This window comes from Adiantum capillus-veneris, chromosome 30 (genome assembly GCF_014529385.1).
Source record: "Adiantum capillus-veneris isolate H3 chromosome 30, ASM1452938v2, whole genome shotgun sequence".
NCBI lineage: Eukaryota > Viridiplantae > Streptophyta > Polypodiopsida > Polypodiales > Pteridaceae > Adiantum > Adiantum capillus-veneris.
Window position 1 is genome coordinate 81,653,011 of NC_140960.1, and position 20,086 is coordinate 81,673,096.

A 20,086-nucleotide genomic window follows, 5' to 3' on the forward strand; every position below is an offset into this window, starting at 1 on the left:
ACATGCAATGATCAAAGCTCAATGCAATACAAAATATTCTTCCTTTGAATCCTTATGAACCTTGAGCTCTCGTAATGTTCTCATGGACTGAGGGCACACTTATGGCACAATGTCAGAAATACTCTTGAAATTCAAGTAACATATCACATAGAAAGGAAATTCAATGTGCTTGTTAACAAGAGCACATAAAATTAGCCTTTAAACCAACAAGGTGAAGATTCGGCATTCTAAAAGAATTAAATACAAGGAAGTCGAGGCAATCCAAGGCTGTGAAAAGAAAAGACCATCGATTGACAAATTGAACAAAGGAAAACTATTCGCATGGAAAGGTAGATTAATGGAAATAATAAATTTTCAAATGTCCACCTAACTCTCTTCTCCTCTAGGGCTTCTTTTAGATAGCCAAAAGGGCACAACTCAAGGGACCACTCACTCGTATGTAAAATTCAATCAACCTTCGGCAGGCTGAGGCATTCATCCATGGAAAGGTTCAAATTATCTTTATACAGATAAAACCTCATACAATTAAAGGCAGGGACAGAAAAAGGCAGAGCAGTCACGGATAGGGTATAATGTACATCATGTTTAAGCTTTAGCAAGAGATGAACCTACAAAACTTCTTGATTCAGAAGACCATTGCATACCGGCTACTGCTTCTCGGTAATCACCTTCTGAAGACGGTTGAGAAGATTCAAGCCAAATACAGAATCTTCACAGTTAACTTTCACTAATACAGGTAAAGCGTCGGTGCTATCGCCCATGCTTTGAAGCTCCAATGTGATAGTTATCAAGCACAGACTAGAATCTACTAAAGTCTCCCCACTGAACTTCAAGTGTACGTTCAAGACGTCATCATTGATAGCTCCTGTATAAACTGGTATTGTGGCCATCACCAAAAAGACATTAATTTGGCTTAGTACTCTGGTTGCTAGCACTCTTGTGAGGGCAAGTGCTTCTTCATCAGCATCAAGTACTGCAAAATTCTGACTTCTCATTGGCCTCTCTGCAGAGCATCTGCCAATCAAACCAGAATTTACAATTAGATTGCTCTCTCAAACGTTACAAATCGCTGGCATTAAGAAACAAACCTGTATGTCATCTCGAACATGCCAACTAGCTTGCCTTCAGCAGCTCCAAACTCCTCAAAGCTCATCACCTTTGGTCGCAGGAAGGCACCCACGTCTGGTACTAGCTTCACAACAAAACATTTTCGATTGCAGTGAACTGCAAGCTTCACCGGTACTAGCTGCTGTCGAAAATCAACGTGTACATCGAACTCTTTCACCTGATGAGGTTCAAGGGATTGTACCTCAGGAGATGGGAAAACCAACACTCCAGGCCTGAAAAAGTTGAAGCCACAAGTCAAGAAACAAAACCTAAACAAAAAGCAGCCTTTCAAAGCTCAATCAGATCAAATGCTTACTCGACAACATCTTTTGACGTTTCAGCCTCCGCTTGCTTGAGAGAAATGGCAGACAGTGCATCCGATGATCTATTTGTCAAGTGAAGCTTTACCCACACCATCTTATCGTAGTAGACAGAATTACGAAAACAAAAGGAGTACTTCACTTCCAATCCCTCTCCATTTGTGAAGTCCAGTAGGGTCATCTTCCGAGGCTCTCTCTTTATGGAGTCCATGGAGAGATTCAAAAATCCCGAAGGCAATCTGTTCTCCGTGCAAGAATGCTTGCTTAAAAAGCTATCCGCAGTAAGCCAGGATTCCAGATCCTCTGCTGTTCTCGTACCCAGACTAGTTTGAGCAGACTGCCTTGGATGTACATGCTGCATCCTCGTTCCAGAATATCCCAAGCTGTCTGCAGCTTCATCATCAGACAGATGTATTAAAGGTTCGACTGCAGCCTCTCGATCTAAGCTGCTTGAGTTCCCTTGAGCACCCCCGTGAATCCTCATTGCCCCATTAGAGCTGCAACTCTCATTCTCACTGGTCTGTGAGTAAGCATATCCATTATTTGCACTAAGAACCCTTGATGCAGTATCATCATCGTCATCGTCAGCCTCACTATTGCTAAGATCTGAGGACAAACTTCCAGTATAATCACTCATTCTGTCAAACTGTTGAGAACTTTCTTTTTGAGAATTTGTTGGATCACTACAAAGATGCCCAGGAATATGGGTATCACCTCTCACTGGCAGGGCTGTAAAGCTGTTAGGCTCAGGAAGCGGTCTATAACCAGGAGCACTATGATTTACAATATGGGACATGGACCCGAGTATAAAGGTTCTGACATGTGAGGAGGACACTGGAAGTGACCTCAGTTTTGAAAAGGTTAAGATATAATTTGGAAGTAACCTTAGATCATCCTGAAAATCTTTGCTTAATGTCCTGACATTAGGAACAGGTAATTTTTCAAGGCTTAATTTGCTTAGCACATCAGATACTTGCGAATCATCTAGTGCTTTATGTAGACCCAAAAGCTGCTTTAGCATGCGTGCTCGATCACGAACATCGTAGTTACCATCACTTACACCAAGGTCAAGCACGTACGTCAAAGCCATTACAGCTATCTTAAATGAAGCTCCTAAATCTTCCCACGACTGGACCAATATCTGCAATGTGATTAAAAATATCATTAATACAAAATTTAAGTGTACTTTATTTAATGAAAAGTGAGGGGCCCTCCAAATAGATATGGCAAAGGCATGTATACAACCAGACTCAGGCAGATTCATGCCCTTACAGCATGTAATACCCTCACTAAGTGTGTAAGCAATGCCTGTATGCACGACACAAGGTGTGCACTCACTGCTCAGAAAGACATCAAGTTACCCCTGCCACAGATTATACATACATCACATGATATATCCCACCTGATGTATTGTGTTTCCCAGAGTTGAGTTTGTGTTTCACTGACGTATTATGAAATCAATCAACATCAACACGCGCCTAGATTTGTGTCATGTTTATTTACACTTTGCATCTAACAAAAATGACAAATAGTAAAAATCTGGGGCTAAACACCTTCACATCGAAAGAGAAATGAGAGAATGAGCGAGGGCGAACTAACCCACATCTATAGGGAAATAACAGAAATGTGGGCAGTACACCCACATCTGCCTCCATGGCACCTTGGCACCCAATTGATTGATGTAAAGAGCTCGTTAGACGAGCACCCTCAACCATTGTGACCTCAAAGACCATCAACAAAGCACTGTACTGAGAATCTCATGTACTCTGAAAAATCATGGGACTGTAAAGCCCATATCCATGAAATAGGATCTCTCAGTCCAATGCTGAAAAAAGATGCTGTGCTAAAATGGTATTACACTGACCCTATATCCAGTCTTGATCTCTTGGGTAGAAACCCACTTTTTCTTTTCTTTTTTGAAGGTTTTAGAGACAATTCACACGTAAAGACATTTTGCAACAAAATGGAGTTGCTGGGCAAAAAAGCATGCACTTAAGATATTGTGCATGCATTGATGTGTGGAAGAATACTTCACATGACTTTTGGGCTGAGGCTATGTCTATTAGATTCTGAAAAGGAGCCCTACAGTCTCCGTGAATAATGTAATATGCAAGGAAAAATATACTACTAAGAAACCAATTTGGCTCACTAAGAGGTTTTGGATGTGTTACACACCCAGATCGTTCCCAACGTAAAAAAGTAAAACGATTGAACACTCATCGGAGCAGTACTCTCCCCTTCCTTAACACATTGCATTCGTGTGTTCTTTTTTACCAAAACTCAAACTATGCTCTTCAAAAGATACACCCACAACTTGCTTTTGTGGTCATTAACAACCGTGACACAATGAAAGACCTTATAGGCTGCAATTGCCCACATACAATCACATTCAAGAATGTTAAAATTTACTTCTGAATGCATGCACAACAATTACATCCCGTACATAAATGTTACCTTGGATATACAACTCAGTATTTGGAGCTTGGACTCATTTTCCTCATTGACAAAACATGAAGCAAGATAGCTGAAGACTGTTGGTAGAATTTCCCTGATTATAGAACTTCTGCTGCCGTACTCTCCCACCATCCAAATAACTACAGCCCGGGCTGCAGCCACCCTGATAAGATCTAGGTCACATATCAGCCGCACAAAGACCTGCAAACAATTATGATCAGAGCTGAAATGTACTGAAAATAAAATTTGTAGACGAGCAGTTAAAAACTATTGAGTAGAAAATGCATGCAGTACTCCAGAATACTGGTACCTTTTCTACTTGTTTGAAATGATGCGATGCAACAGATCTTATGGCAAGCACGGCTTGAACTATAACTCCCATATCTCGGTCTCCACCTGAGTTATGACGTCTGTAAGCCTGTCTTCCATATCTCATGCAACAATCTCGATACACACAAACTCAATGTACCTTGATCAGTTGATGACATTTTGCAACCTCCTTGAATGAGGCTGAGAAGCCCTTCCGTACACGTTGAGGCAATAGTAGGATGTCTTACAGCACACTTACCTATTGCACTCACTGCATTGGCAGCAAAATCACGATCTGGATCTCGGATATATGCCTGCAATGTTTGCAAGACACTAACCTGCTTACATTTCATTAACAAAATTTCTAAAATGTTGTGTGCAAGTGCATTTGTTCGTACGTAAGTGCCCAACCGCCGCCACCAAAAAAATCTTTCTTCCCTTTCTTTCCCAAAACCTTGGCACTATATCCAGTTGTCTTCTGCACCACTCCAAATCCTCTCTTTCTGACCCTTCTTTCTGTCTCTTATATATCTCCACAACAATGGACACAAGAACTTTATCGACAAGCCATTACGACATTGGGAATATAACAATATTATGCCCACTCTATCCTACAAAAATATTAAATCTAAGCCTACCAAGTCAACTTAAAAGGCTTTTCTATTGAAAATCTTATCTGAATCCTACAATAACTTAAATCTAAGCCTTCCAAGATGGCTTAAAAGCTTTTCTATTTGAAAGCCTATTTGACTCACTTCCATGACATGCTTAACAGCGTAACAAAAAGAAAGAAGCACACTAAAACACATAATGCTTAAACCATCCAATTGTGCACAAATTTGAATTTTTCAACCGAGACACTCGCCTGCAATTCTTGCAGAATGGCAGCAATTGATGATTTCGTTGCAATCAGAGCTAAAATCTCCAATTTCATTGCCCTGACATGGAGACTATCAGAAGACCGCACGAAAAAATCATCATAATATTCTTCAAACAAAGAAGGATTATTCTTGACCAGTGTTAATAAGTTGGCCAGTACCTGCACCAGAAAAATAACCACAAGATGTAAAAAACAGCCAGCAAGCCAATAGTTGCAAAGCAGCAAAGAAAGCATTTTCAAAGAAGCGAAACAACTAAAAACTACAACGAAGGAAATAGGTGCATAGCAAAAAGAAGCAATAAGTGATCCTTTCTCAGTCTACTGGCTGCAAATTTTGAGGCAGGACTAGTACTGGAGGTTTCTCAAGCACTTGGATGCAAATACCACATAACTGAGCTGTAAAAGGTGACCACTAAGCACCTCCCACAACACAGAGGAGAGGTTAGCACCCTCTCTCTATAGAGGGCAGGTGACAGTTCACACCCCAAAGGTTGATATGTAGCATCTCCTGCAACACAAAGGGAGAGGTAGCATCCTCTCAACACCCCAAAGGTTGATATGTCAGGGGATCAGCAAAAACAAGGCAAACAAGCACACGCTCACACACCCCCACACACTCACAAGAAAAGGCTAGCACCATGCACACATCCATAGATGCAGCCACACCTGCATGCACACTCAGGAGTTGGCCTCACTCGTATGCAAACACCCTTAATGCACAAAACCCACAAACCAAAGCCTAGAACACACAAAAAACAGAAAACACAAGTCAGAGAAACGGAACAGAAGAAAACAGAGGCAGAACAAGCAAAAGCAGGAAACAAAAAAGAAAAAACAGAAAACAAGTAAGGGGGGAGGAGGAGGGAAGCTGTAGCTGAGGTATATCAGATCTCCAATCAAAAGAGAAGGGGCAGCATCCTCTGGGCAAGAGGGCATCTGGGGCAGCCATCCTTTTTGTACAACATAGGTTGTCATCACAGGCCCCTCGCAAGGGCTGCAAGGTCTCACCTCCTCCTCATCAAAGCGTGGGCACTGTCTCTCCCTTATCTTCCTCTCGGATGCCTCATGCAATGCAGGATTTATACATGTCAGTCAGAACAAAACCCTTATGTCAAATTCAAACACTGGGAATAGAGAATGTCAGATACGCAGACGTTTCCTTCTATTTACACACATGCACGTTGGAAGGTTCTTACCACATACTGAGTGTCATAAGAAGACCTCAAAAGAAATAATAATGGCTTCACTGTCTTCATCAACTGTGTACTCGGAGCCAAAATCCAGTGTACTCCAGTAGCTGCCAACACCACCGAACTGTTGTGACTCCACATGAGGGGTACAGTGGACTGCAGCAAACACCGTCTATCATGTGGCACCTCATGTCTACCATCCACTTCTAAACACCACAATACCAATGCTTAAGTCTTCAAAAAATGAAGCATGTGTTCTGGATTCTAATTTGAGCAGTTTGAAACACATTGAACAGACAAAAAATAACTATTAGAAGATTCAACCTACCTTCCGCCTCATTTTTCCCAGGGTAGCCATGTGCTGCAACAACATATCGAAGAAGAATGTCTACTAACAAAACTTGGCCCCATTCCTCAACATCTGTCAGTAGTCTACAAAGTTCCTGGAACCTTGGAGCAATAATTCCAAAGTTCTCAGGGCAGACCGCATTAAAAGCTGCAGCAGCTGCTCCAAGAACACCAGCTGACTTGTCATCCAGCAGGAGGCCTATCAGCTACACAAAAATTTCTGGATTTACTACAGGGTCAGATGGAACACTAAGAAAATTTAGATATGCAACCCCAAAGAACAAAACAGCACCTCTTCTAAAACGTCAACATATTGCTCTGGATTTAGTACATAAAGCTTTGGAATAGCATTAGCTGCAGAACGCCGTACATATGGTGACGGATCCTTGGCACATTTTTGAACTGCCATTATCATCAATGGGGCCACAACATGAACTCTTATGCCACACATGGCCCGTAAGGCCCATGCACGCACCAGTGGATTGAAATCCACCAAGTCTTTCTGAAAAGTATTGATTGACAGCAAGGCTTCATCAGGACGCCTGCATAAAAACGCTAACAAGAGTTGGAAGCTTTGATTCCATTCCGATCATATGCACTACCATCAGGCAAGCATGCACAAATTTGACAATAATTGTCCTAGAAATTGAAACAAATGCATACCAGTCGCTAAATTTCTCACTAGATCATACTTTTCAGCATAATGGACAAGGTAGATGTAGACAAGCTTCTTCACTTCCAAGTTCGAGGATGCCACACTTTTTACCACCTACGTAAAGCAACAACATAATGGTCGTTAGAAAAACATTTTAAAACGTAGAAGGGGAAGCGAGAAAAAATTAAGCCATAATCACAGATTCAGCATATTAGAAAACCTAACTTATCCAATAGCTGAACTTCTTCAAAGATAACTCACAAGCCAAGGGGCAAAACAATATCAACCATACTGAACTTTGATTAAAATGAACAGTTTGCGGCACCCGCGGGGTGGGGGGGGCGGGGGGGGGGGGGGGGGGGGGGGGGGGGGGGGGGGGGGGGGGGGGGATGGGATTATCAACGTCTTCGAAAGGCCAAACTCAGCCTATGAGACAAATCAATGTACATGTGTGGTATGTCCATTTTCATCCCAAAAAGGAAAAGCTAAAGTGAAAATGAAGGATATAACTGACTGAGAGAGAGAGAGAGAGAGAGAGAGAGAGAGAGAGAGAGAGAGAGAGAGAGAGAAATGAAATGAAATGTTATATTAACGTCTTCAAAAGGCCATAGTGACCTATGAGACCAGAAAGTTACAAGGTGGTGGATCTGATACAAAGTCAGAGTAACAAAATAACATAACAACAGTACAAAACAAAGATATATACTATGGGATCCTAGATTGGTCGATGTGAACTAAGCAAAAATAGGCGGCTCGTTGGGATAGCTGAATCACAAGAGATCTAGCATCGGTCGTTGGCGAATCTCATCAATTTCCTCCATGGTTAGTAGTCTGACCGGGCGTCGTGCATGCCTGGCCAGCGTGCTCCGAATCGACGGAGGCTACTAGATTGGTCGATGTGAACTAAGCAAAAACTAAGCAAAAATGGGCGGCTTGTTGGGATAGCTGAATCACAAGAGATATAGCATCGGTCGTTGGCGAATCTCATCAATTTCCTCCATGGTTAGTAGTCTGACCGGGCGTCGTGCATGCCTGGCCAGCGTGCTCCGAAATCTTCTGACGTAGCCTCCGTCGATGCTGTGTAGTCCTCCGCAGTCGTGGGCGCCTGGATTTCCTCAATTCAATCGCTCGATCGATTAGTGTGCCTCTGGTGTGAGACGAGGGAGAGCTCTGCTGTGGGAGTGGCTCTTGCGGTTGTCCCGTGTCTGCTCTGAAGAAGTCTGTGATCCGTCTTTGAGACCATTCATCAGGCTATCTCTGTGTCTGCGTAGCTCGAGCAAGAACAAACCCAGGCATCTCTCATCTTTGTATCCCATGACTCTTGAAAGTGGTCCAAAACCCTCTCTGAACAAGCAATGGAAGCGGCCTCGTATCTCGTAGTAGACGAGGCAGCGGCATGTATAATGCAGCTCTGTCTCAGGTTCCATGTCACACAAGGGGCATGTCCTGGCCTCTGATGGTACTCCGCTGTATCTCCCAGTCTCAATCCGCAGTTGGTGAGAAGATGTGCGTAACTAGCCAATAGCACATCGTATCCCATGAGACAAGTGGGTATCCATGTATCTGGGTCTCGTCACAAAACCATCTTCCGTAAGCTGGAGAAGGTGGTCTCTGTAGAAAGCCATCTTCGTGCCCAATTCCTGTGCTGGTTGTATCCATGTCCTCCTGGTGTCTAGCTGGGTCAGGTCTTGGCGGATGAGCTTGGTGATCTCTGACTGTGTAAGAGTGAGAGATGGTGCATCCAATGAGTACTGGAATGGTGGCAGCCTATCTATGCTGAACCCATGCGCCTGAAACCATGATGTCATCTCCCCATACCAGCATGTTGTATCTCCTTGTATAGCTAACTGTCGAGAGGTCTCAAGCGCTACACGAGCATATCTGTCTCTAGGAAGTTCCCATGTGCGGTTTATGAAGGAGACTGATCTGGTGAGCGCCTCCACCACTAGTGGGGGGGCCGCTAGCTCTGCTCGAATAATGGCCCGTGGTACTGATGCCTTGGCTCTAATGAGCCGCGAGATCATAGAGATGAGAGGTTTCTCCATGTTCCCCCATCCGTCTGTGCAACCCGGCCTCCCGCGGTGATCCAATGAAGGTCCCCATATCTCAGCTCCATAGAGAAATGCTGAAGCCACCAAAGTGTCAAAGAGCCAGAGCTTCATCCGAGGCTCCTGAAACTGAACCTGCGAACACATCTTCTCCAATCTACCCAATGTTGCGTGGGCTCTAGTCAGTCTGGTCTCTGCTGCTCTTCTGAGTGAGAATGCAGGTCCGCTAAAAACCACTCCAAGGTAAGTGTAAGCATATGTGTACTCCACAGTCTCCTGGCTGTATGTGAATGTAGGCGCTGACCTCCTGATCCACTGTGGGGTGGTATTAAACACCATAACCTTGGTTTTACCAAGGTTGACAGACAAACCACTTTCGTGGGCAAACGTATGCAAAGCATCCAATTGACGTTACATTCCCTCTGGGGATTCGGAGATCAACACTATATCATCAGCATATAACAAAAGTGGAATCCATGTCCCTGCCAACTGTGCACCTCTATCCCCATCGCTCTCAATGTAGTCAGAAACCTCATCCACATACATACCGAAAAGAGTAGGACAGAGCGGGCAGCCCTGCTTCACCCCAATAGTGGAGTGAACCGGTGTAGAAAGTCCCTCTGGGGTGCGTACATGCCCTACTACTGATCTGTACAATGCCATGATCCCCCAAATGAGCTCTGTGGGTACTCCCATTTCCTGTAATCTGCGCATCAATCTAGCTCTGGGTACTGTGTCAAAAGCTTTGCGGAAGTCCACAAAGCTACAATAGATCCGTCTCCCATGAGATCTGCCTTCCTCGATGATGGCCCTGAGTGTCAAGATATGGTCAAGAGTAGAGAAGCCTCTCCTGAACCCTGTCTGCCCAATTGCACGCATTCCCTCTCTGCCCATCTACTCAGCTGTTGCTCAAGAATGGATGCATACAATCGTGCCACGGTGTGCCCCATCATAATAGTGCGATAATTCCCAGGCTCCATGGGGTCTCCTGACTTGAAGATAGGTACGATCGTAGATAGGCTCCCAAGTGTCCGGTAGGCCCTCACACATGGCACGGTTAAACATAACTGCTAGAAGCTCTGCTAGTAGGTCTTTGGCATGCATGAAATGCTCAACGACTAAGCCATCATGATCATGCTCTCCTAGTCCTCATCCTGTCAATACTTTCTTCACCATCTTAGCGGTGGAAAAAACACATGTGTGTGGGCATGGATCGGGGGGGTTGGGGAGGGGCGGCTGTCCACGTACTGTGTACAAAGATGATGCGTACTGACCCCAGGTCTCTGTGGAGGAAATAACAGGGGGGGGGGGACTGCTCATGAAAGAGCCGCCATGCCTCACGCGAGTCTTGACTCAAGAATAGCTGATATAGATCCTGCTCGAGTCGAGCCAAAAAAGCCCTGTTCTTCCGCCCCACCAGGCATCGAAAGTCAATCTGTGACTGTTTGTGAGTGACGTCCCCCAAAAGCACCTCCCTCTGAAGTCTGGCTCTAGTCTGGCGGCACTCCTCATCGTACCAGCTGTTCTGAGGCATGCTCCCTGATCGGCGGCTCTGCTCAGGCTGGGTGTGTGGGTATGCTTCTGTTGCTGCATCATGCAATGTCTGTGTCAGTATAGTAGTTAGCTCCTCCAGAGGTCGCCCCGAGTCCTCGGTGCATAGGCGTCTGTAGATCCCGTCCATGTATACAGAATCCGTCTCCCGTGTGAATGTGTAGCGAGTAGGGGCTGCTACCTGTGGCATGTGTGCTACACTGAACTGGAAGGAGATGGTCATCGACACCAGAGCATGATCCACTGCCACCCCGATTGGTCTGGGCCCAACTGTGAGATCCTAGATACTAGAGATGAGATTCGGTTGTGCCATGACATAGTCCACTGTGCTGGCTCCATGTCTGTGTGGGAAGCATGTAAAACCTCCCGCAAAGCAGGAAATCTTTGTAGGCCGTTCAAGATGGCCAATCCATGTGTGGTGCCCATGTCTATCAGGTGTCGCCCATACTCAGTATATTCCACATCGTGTGATAGTCTGGACAGGCCCGTCTCTACAACATCTAGCTCTCTTAGCATCTCCTCTGAAGTATCATAAAACACTGCCTGGTGATGGGCAGTCCTAGCATTGAAGTCCCCTAGGATGATAATGTCACCATCCCTAGAGAACTCCCATATGTCATCATCCAAAATAGAGAAAGGGGACTGTCCTCTGGGTGATGCATAAACTGATGTACTCGGGGGAAAGTAGCAAATAGCTAGGTAGAGATATCTGCCTGTCTCTGCTTTCAATCTCACCCACATGTACCTAGCCTGCTCATCCCTGCGGGCTATATGTATCAGTGGCTACAGATCCTCTCTAAATAACACTGCCACTCCCCCCGAGCCCCGCCCTCTGTCCTCTGAGCGTGTCTCCTGTCTGTAAGCTGTCTCCCACCTGTATCCACTGATGTGAGGCATGGATTACCCATAGGCCTGGTGTGTCTCAGAGTAAAAGATGATGTCTCTTCGAGTAAAGCTATCCTCAAAAGCACCCACATCAAGACGCATAGATCCATTACAGTTCCAGGCAGCCACTTTGAGTGTGGTCCCATAAGTCTCGCACCGTCATGTGGAGCGTCGCTCTAGTATTACCACTTTTCCATCCCGATAAAAGGCAATCTTGCCTTTTCCCCTTGCCGCTCTAATCTCCGGCATTACTTCCTGCATATGAGCGATCTGCGAGAGGGTGAGATCATCCCCGAGAAAGATGCCAGTCTCTTTAAGAGTTGGTCTTTTCTTCAAGAAGGACTTCTTCGCTTCCATGGAGGGAAAACGAAGGATGAGTGCTCTTTCTTTTGAGGTTTCTCCACTGTTTCCATTTTTCTTTATGTTGCCCACTCTCCATGCCCTTGTGTGCGTCGGCTCATGAACCCCCATCAAGGCTGTGAGTTCTTTTACTTCTTCGTCCACATTGCCTTTGTCTTTAAGACCGCAAATTCTCACATGTAAAGCGCGCACCCGTCTTCTTTGCTCCTCCTCTAGTGTCTGATTAATGATAGTGGGTGTGGACGTGGGCGTTATCTCCTTGCCTTTTCCTTTCTTGGCCACCTTGATCCATTTCTCGGCTTCATCCGCCTTCTGTTGAGTTTTGGTAAGAACATCCACCCAAGAAGTCGTCATTTCTTTGTGTTGCTCTTCTCCCTCTTTGATGGCCCGTACTTGCTCCTTGATCGTGTTGATTTCTTCGATTGCTGAGGGTTGCAGTTCGCCCTCTTCCAGTGTGTTTCTTGATCGTGCTTCGGCGAGATCTTTCTTGAGTGACGCAATCTCTTCCTCTTGAGTCGTCACTCGGTCTTCCAACGTACTTATCTTGCTCTCTTGGATCAACAGGCGTCCGTCGAGCATGTTTATTGTGCCCAAGAGATTGCAGTTCATCTTGGTAATGATCTCCGTCATTTTCTCTTTGCACTTTTGAATGGCATCCTCTAGGGGGTCAGCTTTATCGTTCAGCTTCCTCATGCTTGATCGCCGTCCGCAAAGGAGTCACTAAACGTACGTGTGCACCCACACTAGCGGCGGGCGCGGTAGCTGGGCGAGTGGGGGAGCGTGAGGAGGTATGGCAAGGGAGGGGCAGCGATAGAGTACACACGAGAGAGAGAGAGAGAGAGAGAGAGAGAGAGAGAGAGAGAGAGAGAGAGAGAGAGAGAAATGAAATGTTATATTAACGTCTTCAAAAGGCCAAAATGACCTATGAAACCAGAGCGTTACAATGTGGTGGATCTGATACATAGAGTAGCAAAATGAAATCAAATGAAATGACAAAAGGATGAGATGTAAATACTATGAAATCCTAAGCTTGTAGGTGTGAAATAAGCAGCTAGCCGGGATAGCTAGACCACAAGTCACAAGAGATCCAACATTGGCTCTAGGCGACATAAGTGTAGCCTCTCCTAGTATCCCTCAAAATCGGCCAGTCTCAATCTGAAGCTGATGTGAGGATGTGCATATCTAGAGAAGATGCGCTCTATAAAAAGCCATCTTCGTGCCCAACTCCCGCGACGGCTGTATCCATGTGCTCCTAGTATCTAGTTGAATCAGATCCTAACATATGAGTCTGGTGATCTCTGTCCGTGTGAGAGATAGGGAGGGTGCATCCAAGGAATACTAAAACGGAGGCAATCTATCCATGCTGAAACCATTAGGTCATCTGTCCATACCAACATGATGTGTCACCCTGCAGTGCTAGCTGTCGGGATGACTCCAGGCTAGCAGAGCATATCCGTCTCTGGGGAGGTCCCATACACTATGTATAAAGGATATTGATATAGTCAATGCCTCGACCACGAGGGGTGGGGCTCCTAGCTCGGCTCGGATAATCTCATGTGGCATTGAGGCCTTATAGCCCGAATCATCTGAGAAATCATAGAGACCAGAGGCCTCTCCGTACATCTCCATCCATCCGTGCTGCTAGATCTACCATGGTGGTCTACTGAGGGTCCCCATATCTGAACTCCGTAAAGCATAGCTAAAGCCACTAGAGTGTTAAAAAGCCAAAGCTTTGTTCGTGGTTCCTGAAACTGAATCTGCGAACACATCTTCTCCAATCCTCCCGAGGCAGCATAGGCTCTCGTAAGTCTGGTCTCTGCTGCTCTCCTCAATGAAAACATCGGTCCACACTGAAGACTATCCCAAGATAGGTGTATGCATCTGTGTACTCCACTATCTCCTGGGCATACGTAAATGTGGGTGCTAAACCTCCTGACCCACTGTGATGTGGTGTTGAACACCATAACCTTGGTTTTCCCAAGGTTGACAGACAATCCACTATCATGGGCAAATGTGTGCAAAGCATCCAAATGACGCTCCATCCCCTCCAGAGAGTCGGAAATCAACACAATATCATCATCGTATAACAACATCGGAATCCCTATCCCTGCTAGTTGAGCACCTCTATCTCCCTCTCGCAGTCTAAACACACATCCACATACATCCCAAAAAGAGTCCGAGATAGGGGGCATCCCTGCTTCACCCCAATAGTGGAGTGGACCATGTCAGACATACCCTCTGTAGTGCGTACCCGCCCTACCACTGTCCTGTATAAAGCCAAGATCCCCCAGATCATCTCTGTGGGCACACCAATGTCCTGTAGTCTTCGTATAAGTCTGGCTCTCGACACTGTGTCAAAAGCTTTGCAGAAATCCACAAAGCTACAGTAGATCCTCCTGCCATGGTGTCTACCCTCCTCAATCATAGCTCTTGAGTGTCAAAATCTGGTCAAGAGTGGAGAAACCTTTCCTGAATCCTGCCTGCCTGATGCACGTATGCCCTTTCTCTCTACTCATTTACTCAGCTCTTTCTCAAGAATAGATACATACAGCCTAGCCAAAGTGTGACCAACCATAATGGTGCGATAATTTCCAAGAATCATGGGATCACCTAACTTGCAAAAAGGCACAATCGTGGACATACTTCAAGTCTCAGGAAAACCCTCATACATGGCTCGATTAAACATCATAGCAAGGAGCTCTACAAGCATATCTCTGGCATGGATGAAGTGCTCTGCTACCAGACCTTCATGATCATGAGCTCTCCCTGTCTTCATCCTGTCAATGGCTTTCCTTACCGTCTCAGCAGTAAAGAAAGTACATGTCTCAAGGCATGTCTCCGGTGGGTCCGGCAAAGGTGGTTGCCCTGATGCTTGTGAGTGCACGGACGCGGTGCATGTGCGGGGAGAGAGAGAGAGAGAGAGAGAGAGAGAGAGAGAGAGAGAGAGAAGACAAGATGTGGGTGGAGCTCCCAAATCTCACTGTATGAGTACCATGTGAGAATGTGAGTGAGAGCTCCTTATTCTTTGTATGTATAAAGAATAAGGAGATAAATGTGGGCAGCCGGACATTGGCCGGCGGACACGGGCAAAGCACAGTGAGGCACACCGCCTTTACCTAACATTCTCCCACTAAAGGCTGTGTGCCGATAAGTGGCGAGAAGACTAGCCTACAACTAGTATATACAAGAGGTGAGAGAAGACGACTCTCAACCTATGCCCACTGGCTCACTCTATAACCGCTCTAGTGTAGATGCAACATGCATACCACTACGGCTAGAGCTACGATGACACTCCTGATGCAAGTATCGAGTGACGACCTACATGGCTCCACAATGCACAATGCCAGTGTCAGTCATCGCACGACTGACAACTCCCACTGCAAATGCACCAACCGCATAAGCAAGATCACGTCTCGAAACCAAAAGGTCAAACATGAGAGACCCGAAAGTCGACGAAACATGCACTATGTGTGCCAACCTATCCCTGTCAGCAACCTCAGTGCCACATGCATCCTCATCAGGAACCACCTGACTATGCATCACCATGTCATCATCATCTGGCAAAGGCATGTTCGCTGAGAATGACTGCAAAACCGAAAAATCAGCACCACTTCAATCACACACAGCTGTTTGAAGGACACTGTCGCCCTCAAACGTATCAGACGCATCATAGAACAATGCATCGGTCTCTTGCTCAACTGAAGTCACCTCAATTGATGACTGACAAAGCTGTGCATTCCCAGAGATACCACTGTCTGTGTGAACGTCACCACAAGACAAATGCACAACCTGCTCTCCATACAACACATCCGCAAAAGAGACACGCCTCGTCTCTCGCTCCAAACATGGCTGCAAATACACAGAGACTATACCGCCTCGTGTGTCAGAAATATGCAAAGGGTATATCAGACCACTCCTAGCACCTCTGGCTATTACCAACGATCCCCTATGCATCTGAAATGACCGCTCTCCAAGCAGTACACGATGTCCACTACTCTGCAAAACTGACGCACTGAAATGAGACTCTGACTAAGTCCTGGTACATAACGTACATCTCGTAGTGTAAGCAATGCACCGCTAGGCAAGGACATACATACATCTCCAACACCCTCTATGTCGTATGCTGAACCATCAGCAAACTGCACACAACCAAGTCTCCCACTAGAGAAAGAGAAAAACAAATCACGACGTGGTGTCACGTGAAAAACTGCATGCTCGTCTAGTAGAAAACGCGTAGACAATGTGCTATCCCAAGACACAAAGTAGTCTGAAGGCAAGCTAGATTCAAAAGTGACATGCCCGTCACATGCATACTCTCTAGCATCTGTCCTCATAGTAGCACCATGCATCTGCCTCTTCCGCTGCCTCATACGCCTGAAGCAACGGCGCCTAATATGCCCCTTATGGCCGCAGTGTCAACATGTCAATCGCGATCGTGAACAAGAACCGCCTCTAACCTGAAGCGTCTCCATGCCAAAAGTATGGCAAACAATGCTCAAGATCACAAGACTCTCCCACCCGAGACAAACCACTGTCTCAAGCAAAGAAGGATACACAACTCCTCACTCTTGCGAGAGTGGATACTAAAACACAAAGCTGTGTCCAAACTGACAAAACCTATCAAAGTGAGTAAACACTCGATCACAAACTATGGCGAGAATCTGGGAAAAATCCGGCAGAGTTTCCCTTGAAAACTGAGCAAAAACTCAAGTACAATCTCTACCATAAACCATAACACTACTCAATGCCAATGAGTAGAAATACCAAAATGGCTCCACATTTTCACATACAATGGCAATCCGCACTCAACTTACATCAATGGAGTGACCGCGCATAAGCAAGCGCCAAAAGAGTTGCAATCCAGAAACTTGATCAATGCGAAAACAATGCTCTCAAGAGAGCTCACCGGCACTTGAAAGTGTTCGCCAAAATCCATATATAATGGGCATCAACTATGCACCATAACCATATGCAAACCCATTCACAAAGACCATGAATCCAAGCACAAAATCATTGCCAAAGTATCCTGTGAAAACCAATGAAAGAAGCTCCACTTGTGTGCTCCAAAAAACGTCTCTCTCAAGAGACCCCTTCGGTGGTGTGTAAACGCCTCCGTACTTCGTTGCCCAAATCTACCAAAAAACCCTCAAATCACAAGCTCTGCACAAGCTCAAATTGCATCTTCAGCTCAGAATTGATGCACCTAACTTCGAGCACCTGCCGTGCTTCCAAAAGTGCATAACTCGCACACTATGCGAAAACAAAAAACCTGCAATTTCTATATACAGTCAGTCTGAGCTGAATATCAGCAAAACGGTGAGGAATTTGCAAAACATTTCTTCTGCAAAGTTGTAGACTACGTCGAAACGGATGGGCATAGCGGACAGAATTCTCATATCTGCATTCTACAAGGAGAAAAACGAATTTGAAAACAGTGCTGCTGCGCACACAGATTTTAGGGCAACACCTTCACTTACACACAATCTTCCACACTCCTTTCTGAGCTTCCACAAGAGCATACATCACTCTCAACTAAGCTCACAAGCTCCCATTGCATTCTCACAAAGCTTCCAAGCTTTCTTAATCTCTCCACCGTCGAGAGCGAGCGAGCTATTGCCTCGAAGCTCTCAAAGCCGTCGTGCTCTCTGCGGTCACCATAGCTCTGATACCAATTGTGAGTGCACGGATGCGGTGCGTGTGCGGAGAGTGAGAAGGAGAGAGAGGAAGAGAGAGAGAACGACACAAGATGTGGGTGGAGCTCCCAAATCTCACTGTATGAGTACCATGTGAGAATGTGAGTGAGAGCTCCTTATTCTTTGTATATATAAAGAATAAGGAGATAAATGTGGGCAGCCAGACACTAGCCGGCGGACACGGGCAAAGCACAGTGAGGCACACCGCCTTTACCTAACAATGCTATGTAGAGAGATGTTGCATATTCCCCCCATGTCTTTGTGGAGGTGATGGTTGGTGGTGGTGAATGCTTATGGAATAGTCTCGCCTCACTTGAGTCCTAACTCATAAACAGCTTATACAGATCCTGATCTAGCTAAGATATATAAGCCCTCTTCTTTCGTCACTTTAGCCGGCGAAAGACAATTTGTGACTGTCTATGTGTGGATTATAATACCCATGATCACCTCCCTCTGCAATTTGATCCTTGTCTCTCTACACTCCTCATCATACCAACTGTTCTGGGGCGTGCTCTCAGATCGTCTCCGTGTAGGTTGACTGTGGGGATATGCCTCTGATGCTGCATCATGGAGCGTCTCTGTCAGTATCTGAGTGAGCTCATCTAGTGGCCTTCCTGTGCATAGCTGCCTATATATCTCATCCATGTACACGGAATTTGTCTCCCTTATGAAGGTATATCGAGTGTGTGTGGAGAGCTCTCCTAGTGGAGCTGTGCTGAACTGGAACGCGAGAGCGAAAGACAAGATAGCATGATCAACTGCTACTCCGACTGGGCTGGTGCCCACTATGAAACCTGAAAGGATGGAATGAGACATGGCAGGGCCACAAACACAATCCACTGTGCTAGCCCCATGTCGGTGTGGAAAACATGTGAAACCCCCCGATGTAAGAAATCTCTGTAGGCCATTCAAAATGGCCAATCCATGGCAGTCAACCCCCATATCTATCAAGGATCTGCCATACTCAGTGTGCTCTTCATCCTGTGATAGTCTGGATAAGCCCATCTCTGTACCATCAAGCTCCCTAAGCATCTCCTCTAAAGTATCATAGAATACTATCTAATGATAGGCAGTTCTAGCATGGAAGTCCCCTAGTATGATAATGTCACCATCCCTAGAAAACTCGCATATGTCATCATCCAAGATAGAAAAGGGGGACTCTCCTCTAGGTGATGCATATACTGACGTACTAGGAGGGAAATAACAGATAGCAATGTAGACATATTTGCCTGTCTCTACCTTCAGTCTCACCAACATATACCTAGCCTGCTCATCCTTGCGTGCTATATGTATCAAAGGCTGCAATTCCTCCCCGAATAGAATTGCCACTCCCCCTAAGCCCATCCTCGATGCTATGATCAGGTCTCTTGTCTACACAGTGCAAGTTGTCTCCAATCTATATCCGCTCACCTGTGGCATGGACTGCCCAACAGCTTGATGTGGCTCAGAATAGAAAATGATGTCCCTCCCAGTGAAACTATCCTCAAAGGCACCTACATCAAGGCATAGAGATCCATTATAGTTCCAGGCGGTCACCTTTAATTTAATCCCATAGGTCCCGCACCGTCATGTGGAGCATCGCTCCATTATCACAACCCTCCCATCTCTATAGAAAGCAATCTTCCCTTTTTCCCTTGTCGCTCTAATCTCAAGCATTACCTCCTTCATCTGAGTAATCTGCGATAGTGTGAAGTCGTCCCCAAGAGAAATACATGTCTTCTTAAGAGTGGATCTTTTCTTCAAAAAGTCCTTTGCTTCCAGAGAGGGAAAGCGGAGGATAAGCGCTCTTTCCTTGAAAGTTCACCCTTGCTTTCACTTTTCTTGTTACCTACTCGCCAAGCCTTCGTATGCGCTGGCGTGGTAACCCCCATCATAAACATGAGTTCGTTGACCTCTTCCTCAACATTATCTTGGTCTTTGAAGCCGATAATCCTCACATGTAAGGAACGCACACGCCTCCTTTGCTCCTTTACTAGTGTCAAATTAATGATAGTGGGTGTGGGGGTTGATTCTTTGCCTTTGCCTTTTTTGGTGGGCTCAAACCATTTCTTAGCCTCATCCGCATTCTTTTGAGTTTTGGTAATTATGTCCACCCAAGAAGTCTTCAATATTTATTTTGCTCCTCCCCTTCTTAGATACCCGCACTTGCTCTTTTATGGTGTTGAGCTCTTCCAGTACCGATGGTTGAAGTTCCCCTTCTTCGAGTGCACTTTGTGAGCGCACTTCTTCTAGCTCCTTCTTAAGTAGTGTAATCTCCTGGTCTTGGGCCGTCACCCGTTCCTCAAG

The 20,086-nt window shown here is 45.7% G+C and overlaps 1 protein-coding gene across 2 annotated transcripts in view; it reads right to left on the minus strand.

Moving 5' to 3' along the window:
- Positions 1 to 268: 268 nt before the first annotated feature.
- PAT2 (protein affected trafficking 2) overlaps positions 269 to 20,086 on the minus strand; it is a 40,030-nt gene continuing 20,212 nt past the window's right edge. Inside the window, exons 2-12 of one of the 2 annotated variants that reach the window (XM_086506593.1) lie at positions 7,301 to 7,377; positions 6,901 to 7,150; positions 6,589 to 6,814; positions 6,267 to 6,466; positions 5,056 to 5,229; positions 4,351 to 4,504; positions 4,192 to 4,277; positions 3,882 to 4,082; positions 1,424 to 2,568; positions 1,089 to 1,340; positions 269 to 1,014 (exon numbers count right to left, since the gene is read on the minus strand). In XM_086506593.1, the coding sequence (XP_086362719.1) occupies positions 648 to 1,014; positions 1,089 to 1,340; positions 1,424 to 2,568; positions 3,882 to 4,082; positions 4,192 to 4,277; positions 4,351 to 4,504; positions 5,056 to 5,229; positions 6,267 to 6,466; positions 6,589 to 6,814; positions 6,901 to 7,150; positions 7,301 to 7,377 (3,132 nt within the window). In that variant the 3' untranslated portion in view covers positions 269 to 647. Of the gene's footprint in view, positions 1,015 to 1,088; positions 1,341 to 1,423; positions 2,569 to 3,881; positions 4,083 to 4,191; positions 4,278 to 4,350; positions 4,505 to 5,055; positions 5,230 to 6,266; positions 6,467 to 6,588; positions 6,815 to 6,900; positions 7,151 to 7,271; positions 7,378 to 20,086 lie in introns of both variants that reach the window. The other variant, XM_086506594.1, reaches the window with a different exon arrangement.